General features: G+C 39.6%; 1 protein-coding gene across 1 annotated transcript; it reads left to right on the top strand.

Moving 5' to 3' along the window:
* The first annotated feature begins 5990 nt into the window (after positions 1–5990).
* Positions 5991–6922, top strand: OR2A13 (olfactory receptor family 2 subfamily A member 13). The gene is given in 3 exon segments (NM_001388562.1): positions 5991–6412; positions 6414–6915; positions 6917–6922. Coding segments are annotated over 3 exon segments (930 nt in total).
* Positions 6923–7841: the final 919 nt, after the last annotated feature.

The following is a 7841-nucleotide window of genomic DNA, read 5'->3' as shown; positions in this document are numbered from 1 at the left end:
AAACAACATAGCTCCAAGGGGAGCAAGTAATCAAATTAGCACAAAAATGTGAAAATGTATGTGATGGCTTTATGGGATATCGCTGTTTCTTTGAGTCTATCCTGAGTCCCCATGGGCTCCTCCAAATATGGGCCATCGTCACATTATTGCTATATCTATCATATTAAGTAAAACATTGCTACACCTGCTTCATATGTGTGTTTCTAAATGTAGATGCCTAGAAAAATATGATCATTTTGCTATAAGAGCACCTTGGCCAAGGGCCAGGTGTGTGGACTGCGCAAAAAAGGGTTAACTCAGTTAAATCTGTGTAACTTGGGAATTAAAAGGAACTTTAAAATATTCTGATCCTATCACTTAGAGTGAGACACAGAAATGGAAATTGTGTCCCTCTGAGTTGGGATTCAGAATGATTTTTGAAAATTTGGGGTGGGAGTCCTGGAGGACGTGTGGCTGATGATGAAGAGCAGTGACAGGATAGCATCTGTCTGAGTAAAAAGGCAGGATCCAAGCACTGCTACTTGGTTAAGAGAAAAGACTGCAGGTGTCAGGATTCTCAGATGGTCCCCTGAGGTACCTGCCCCCTCTTTTAAATCAGGTGCTAATATGGGCTCTGCTGTGAAGATGTTTTGCAAATCAACTCATGGTAAACCATGGAGGTTATGTTGGTGGGCCTAGCCTAGTCAGGTGAGCTTTCTAAAACTAGGGAGTTTCCTCATCTAGCAGCAGGGGAGGAGGTCAGGAGATCTGAATGTGAGGATGGAGGGCATCATGTAGAGGTGAGAACTGTAGACTCAGCCGTGTCCTTGGGGTCAGCCTGTGAGACAGGTGTAGAGAATCCAGCTGTCCTATTGCAGGACTCTGACCCATGGAAACTAGGAGAGAACAGATGTGGCTCGTTTTTTGTTTTTCATTCTTATTTGTACAGTTGTGGGTTTTTTTTACATTGTATATATACACACACATATATTTTTTAAAAATCTTTTTTAAGATTTAACTTATTTATTCATGTGAGACACACAAAGAGGCAGAGACATAGGCAGAGGGAGAAGCAGGCTCCATGCAGGGAACCCAATGTGGGACTTGATCCGGGGACTCAGGGATCATGCCCTGAGCCAAAGGCAGATGCGCTCAACCACCGAGCCACCCAGGCATCTCTATTTTTTTAATTCTTAAAAAGTTTCAATATAATTAACATACAGTGTTATGTTAGTGTCAGGTGTACAATATGCTGATTCAACAATTCCATACATTATTCAGTGCTCATCATAAATGTACTCTTAATCCCATTCATGCTTTCCTCCATCCTGTCACAAGCCAACCCTCTGGTAACAACCAGTTTGTTCTCTAGAGTTAAGAGTCTGTGTTTTTTTTTGTTTGTTTGTTTGTCCTTTTTTACCTTTCTTAATTTGTTTTGTTACTTTGACTCCACATATGAGTGAAATCATATGATGCTTGTCTTTTACTGTCTGACTTATTTCACTTAGCATGATGCCCTCTAGGTCCATCCATGTTGCTGCAAATGGAAAGATTTCATTCTTTTTTATGCCTAAGTAACATTCCATTGTATATAGATACCAGTTATAGCATTGTTTTAAGCTGTTACATTGCTTTTACTTGTGACACCAACAGGAGAAAACTATAAAACTTTTAGTGTCAGATAAAATCCATTTGTTTCCAGCTCTGGCCCTTGTTAGGTTGGTAATCTACCAGTTAGTGCAATGGTACTCTACTTTTCTGGTCTTGGGACTTCTTTGAACTCTTAAAAATTACTGAGTTCCCAAAGAAAATATATTTATGTGGCTGTATTTGTTGATATGTATCATAATAGAAATCAAAAGTGAGACTTCACTAAATATTTTAATTCATTTGGAATTATTTCTTATATATTAATATAATGTATTTTCATGAAAAGTAACTATCAATAAAGCAAAAAGAGTGAAGAAAAGAGTGAAGCTATGTTTTACAATTTTAAGAAATATATATATTTTTTATTTTAGAGAGAGAGAGAAGAACACCAGAGCAGAGGAAGGACAGAGGGAGAGGGAGTTAGAGAATCCTAAGCAGACTTGACACTGAGGGGAAGCCTGACACAGGGCTGGATCTCACCACCCTGACATTATGACCTGAGCCAAATTCAAGATTCAGACATTCAACCAACTGACCCAGTCGGGAGCCCCTGGTTTACATTTTGAATAATCTTAAATGCTGGCTCAAGCAAGAAGAGCTGAATTTTGTATTTCTACTGCACTCTCGCTGATGCAAGATCACATGTCATGTTGCCTCTGGAAAACTGCATGGTGCACTCATGAGGGAGAATGAAAAAGGCAAAAAGTCTAAATATAATGATGAAAATAGTTTTGACCCAATGGTCCCTTTGAGAGATTCTCAGAGATGCCCCCCAGTCCCGGGACCACACTTAAGAATCAGGAACTTAGTATATTCAGCCTCAATCTCCACATTGATAAAATGGTAATGTTGATCAGATTAAACCAGGTAGTCCACATAGAGCATTTGGCATATTTTCTGAAACGAGAGAGGGGCTCAATAATGGTTGCCTGTCAATGTTAGAAGCCTTTGTCGTTTGTATTTACCCACCCTTACTGCAGGTAGAGATACGTCCTGGCTCAGGGGATGCATTCTCACTCAAGGTTGTCACAACAGGATTCCATGGGAATCCACCTCTCAAGCATCTAAAAGTCCCAGCCCTTCAGATGCTTTGATGGGGACTGCAGAGAGGCCCGATTTCATCAACTGTAATCAATTAGAGAGTTTGGGTCTAGTAATTTGTGACATTTGTCTCCCATTTATAACCCTTGAGACAGTTGGAAGTTTGTGCAGGAACAGTGTGATGCCAATATCTGCCCTGTTTGTTCCCCAGAATTTTCCTCCAAGGACCCTCAGATACAACCTGAGCTCTCCCCCAGAGATGAAATTTAGGGATTTCCCTCCCGATTCTTAGGAAGAAGACAAATAGCTGTAATAGCTTGTGATCATTCTGGGAATTGGAATTCTCAGTAGAAACTCAAGAATGTTTTTTAATTCATCTGACTCTAAAATAAAAGCTGTGCTCCTGGGGTTCTTTGAAGAGTCTTCGGCAAGTCCACTGAGTGACTCTTTCTGTATCTGGGATTTAATCTTCTGAAAGCTACTCAGGGAACAGGACATTATACCCATTCTAGAGGTACATTTCTCAACTCTGTGGGGTTGACTGTAGGTCAGAATTACTTCTTGTGAGAAAACCCAGTGCGAACCTGTCCTAATGCAGAGGACATTATCAGTTTATGCTGGGAGGTGATTTTCAGTGATAAAGGACGGGCTATGTGGACAAGAATGACATTCCTGGGTGATCTTCCCTCCTGACCCACACTGTGCACTATAGGTAGATGTCTGCCTCTCCTACCTTAGAGACCATCTGCCCATGTGTGGTGGGCAGGCATCCTTGAACTCCTCCAGCATCTCCCTCAGCATTTCCTCCTAATGTAACTGATGGATGGAGGGCAGAGCTAGCACCACTGTCTCAGTGTGAGGGGGCTCAGACAATGAGAAGCTTTAGAAGCATGCAGTCATTGTCTCTGCAAAAGGTTCTTAAATGGTCAAATTAAGAAAAGGACTTTATATATCCCCTAGCCTAAATGAAGATCTTGATGTCTAGAGTTACCTGTGTCAATAGAAAAGAAAATTCTTTACAGTAAGAGTTACAGTAAGTCTTTGCTGAAACACTATAATGTGTAAGCTTGCCATATAGTTATTCTTTTTGGAACCATCCCAGGTTATCACCCTATTGTGATCATTATCAGGCTTAAAAATCACCGTATCTTATATATATGTCCTGCCTATCACAAAATCAGATAGAAGGAGTGCCAGTGTTCCTGATGAGGGTGGGAAAAATAGAGATCATTCCCTGGATCAAGAAAACTTTCTAGGGTCCAGGAAAAGCTAGCAACCCAGAAAAGCTGCTCCCACTGACGAAGCAAAGGTTTCCTTATTTACACTGCTATTGTTTCTTTACTTCCACTGGGGAGGTGAAATTTTAGGTATGACTACCATGACATTTTCTTCTCGATGACAGCATTGTATCTGCTTAAGAGTTTTAACCTATCTTTAATTTTATTTTTATTCATTGTTTATGAGCAATATAATAATGATAATGAAAATGAAAAGATACACTAAATCAGATACAGAAATCACTAGGCTAGAAAGTTATTAAACAGATGTTCTAAAAAAAAACAGATGTTCTCACTGACTAGTGATGCATTCAGTGCTTTGAACAGTATATTTATCCTTTATGTTCACAGATCAAGTGTGATTCAGACATTGTCTATTGTATCCCACTGTGCCTCCGAAGAATTTGACAATACTGATGTTGCAGTCTCCCCTCCCGCTTCACATAATGTAGGCATGTCTTTATTTGTAGCAAAAATTCATGTTGCAAACTTAATGCACATTGACATAGAACCTTCCCAAATGCAATCACACTCATGGAGATGAAAGACTCTATGATTTTGTCTCTCTTCAATTTTCCTCATATTCTAACTGTGAATTTCTCCAAGGAAGTAGAATCCATTGATTTGTCAAATGAAACTTCCAAATACAAGATAGTTAGTACATCCATTTTTGAACTAAAATGACAATCATCCATCTAACATACATGTCTTGAGTACTTGTTTCATCTAGAACTTTACCTTTTATTTCAAGATATAAAGCTGTTCAGGACATAGTACATGCCCACAAGACTTCCTATTTGGTGAAAGAGAATCTCAGTTCAAATACGTGACATTTGGTATAACTCCCCTTTTTTATCTTTGATTTTTATCTTGAGGATTATCCAGATCTTCCTAGTGAGGATATACCTCTTTACTGTTAATATTGACCAAGCTCATACTTTTCATAGGCGCCTAAAAGAGCCCCTTCATATGAATCTACTCTGATTCAAAGGAGTAGAAAAGACCCTTTCTTTGTACAGGCTGTTTTCTTTCTTTCTTTCTTTCTTTCTTTCTTTCTTTCTTTCTTTCTTTCTTTCTTTCTTTCTTTCTTTTTCTTTCTTTCTTCTTTCATCTTTCTTTCTTCTTCTTCTTCTTCTTCTTCTTCTTCTTCTTCTTCTTCTTCTTCTTCTTCTTCCTTCTTCTTCTTCTTCTTCTTCTTCTTCTTCTTCTTCTTCTTTTCTTTTTCTTCTTTTTCTTTTTTAGAAAGAATTTATTTATTTCTTCATGAGTGACACACGGAGAAAGAAGCAGAGACAGGCACAGGGAGAAGCAGGTTCCCTGCAAGGAGCCTGATGTGGGACTTGATCCCAGGTCCTGGGATCACACCCCAAGCAGAGGGCAACCACTGAGCCACCCAGGCACCCCTACAGGCGGTTTTCTAATTAGCCTCTCAGTGGGGCCTAGAGAAGTTCAAGTAGACTGCATTCTTTCTCTTTGTAGTACCTAATGGCAAACTACAATAAAATGGTTCAAATGAGGAGGACTATGACCCCACAACAACACCTCATCAGGATTACAGAATGAGGGTGGTGATGTGCAGAGTTTGTAACCACAATCATATTTTCGAGTGACCCATATGCATTTTTCAGCCCAGTATGCACTTGATCAAGAATGTATAACCCGCTAACCCCTTTAGGGTTTTTACAATAACTCTCAGTATTTAGAAAGTTACTGAATTCATCCTACACTCTGAAAAAGTACATACACGTAGAGAAAAAGAGAATAAGGCAAACATGAAAGAAGTATGAAAACCTGTTGAATCTGTGTGAAGGTAGGTGGGAGTTCTTTGCATAACTCTTGACCCTTTTCTGTGAGTTTACACTTTCATATTATAAGTTCAAATCAAGAAGGTTAGCAGTTTGAGGGAATAAGGGAGTTGGCAAATAGGGACAAGGATACAACCCTTCTGCAAGCCTATGTTGAGATAAGTAACTCCTATTTTTGTCGATTGCCCAGCTCTGACCTTTTGTCACATTTCAGTCCTTGAAAATCTGTCATTAGGAAATGGGAAGCAACCAGTCATGGGTCACAGAATTTGTCTTGGTGGGGTTCCAGCTCAGTGCAGAGATGGAAGTGCTCCTCTTCTGGATCTTTTCCCTCTTGTATATCTTCAGTCTGCTGGCAAATGGCGTGATCTTGGGACTCATCCGTCTGGACCTGAGACTGCACACCCCCATGTACTTCTTCCTCTCACACCTGGCTGTCATCGACATGTCCTATGCCTCCAACAATGTCCCCAAGATGTTGGTAAACTTAGTGAATCAGAAGAGAACCATCTCTTTTGTTCCCTGCGTAATGCAGACATTTCTGTACCTGGGTTTTGCTGCTACAGAGTGCCTGGTTTTGGTGGTGATGTCCTATGACAGGTACGTGGCCATCTGCCACCCCCTCCAGTACACTGTCATCATGAGCTGGAGACTGTGCACAGGTTCTGGCTGTCACTTCCTGGTCATGTGGATTTTTTCTGTCTCTGGTACATGCAATTCTCCTTCTACGGTTGCCCTTCTGTGGACCCAGGAAAGTAAACCACCTTTTCTGTGAAATCCTATCTGTCCTCAAGCTGGCCTGTGCTGACACTAGGCTCAACCAAATGGTCATCTTTGCTGCCTGTATGTTTGTCTTAGTTGTGCCTCTCTGCTTAATGCTAGTTTCCTACATGTGCATCCTCTGGGCCATCCTAAAGATCCAGTCAAAGCAGGGCCGCAGAAAGGCCTTCTCCACCTGCTCTTCCCACCTCTGTGTGGTTGGACTCTTCTTTGGCATAGCCATGTTGGTTTATATGGTCCCCGACTCCAATCAACGAGAAGAGCTAGAGAAAATACTGTCCCTATTTCACAGTCTCTTTAACCCAATGCTGAACCCTCTCATCTACAGCTTGAGGAATGCTCAGATGAAGGCTTCTTTGTATAGAGTACTGCAGAAAAAAACCCATGTGAAGCATTGATAGAATTATTTGAGTGGGGTTTCCTTAAAATTATGTAGTTTGCTGAAGCAAAACTCAAAAGTTCCCACTTAGAAGTTTGAATTAAAAATGGTAACTGTCCAAGTTCTAGCTCTAAAAATAGGACAATGTTCCATGAAAAGAATTTCTTCTAAAATTGAGAGACCTCATTAGGATTTGGGACATCTAAATTATCAGAACATTTAGTCTTTTTTTTTTTTAAGATTTATTTATTATTTATTTATTTATTATTTATTTATTTGAGAGAGAGAGTGTGTGTGTGTGTGCACAGAGATAGTGCACAGGAAAAGGGGCAGAGGGAGACAATTGCAAGCTGACTCCCCACTGAGTCTGGCATGATACTGGCCTGATCTCACAATCCAAGAGATCATGACCTGAAACCATGAGCTGGTCACCCAAGCAACTGTGCCCCTCCCTAGTCTTTCTTTAAAAATACTAAATGCTCTTTATTTTTTTGAATCCAGGAATATTAACATGTGGGAAAAAACTAAATGTAAAAAATTACATCAGTGCATTTCTTTGGCTTATGTATTGAGAAGTATGTGATTTTTTTTTTTTTTATCATCTTGTGGTAGCTGGAAAAACAGTAAGCTTAATACCATAAGGCAGAATTTTCAAAGTAGATCTGAAATTTCAATACAGAAAATGTTGCACTTATATGACTGTATTTCACAATTTGAGGTCAATGAAATAGGAGTTTAGAGAAACTCTAAATTCTCTGGTAGAATAGTTTAGGACTAAAGAGGAAGAAGTTAGGGAAAGCTTTAGCCCAATAAGCAACTATGGAAAAAATCCTAAAATACATTAAATGTTTAGGTAAAATGAAGGTAATTCTTTAGTAAATCTTTATTTTTTTTTTCTTTAGTAAATCTTTAAATGGTTCTAGAGGTAAG

Source organism: Canis lupus, chromosome 16 (assembly GCF_011100685.1).
Source record: "Canis lupus familiaris isolate Mischka breed German Shepherd chromosome 16, alternate assembly UU_Cfam_GSD_1.0, whole genome shotgun sequence".
In the NCBI taxonomy this organism is placed as follows: Eukaryota; Metazoa; Chordata; class Mammalia; order Carnivora; family Canidae; genus Canis; species Canis lupus.
The sequence above is the reverse complement of the archived record's forward strand: the minus strand, read 5'-3'. Positions and strand labels throughout refer to the sequence as shown.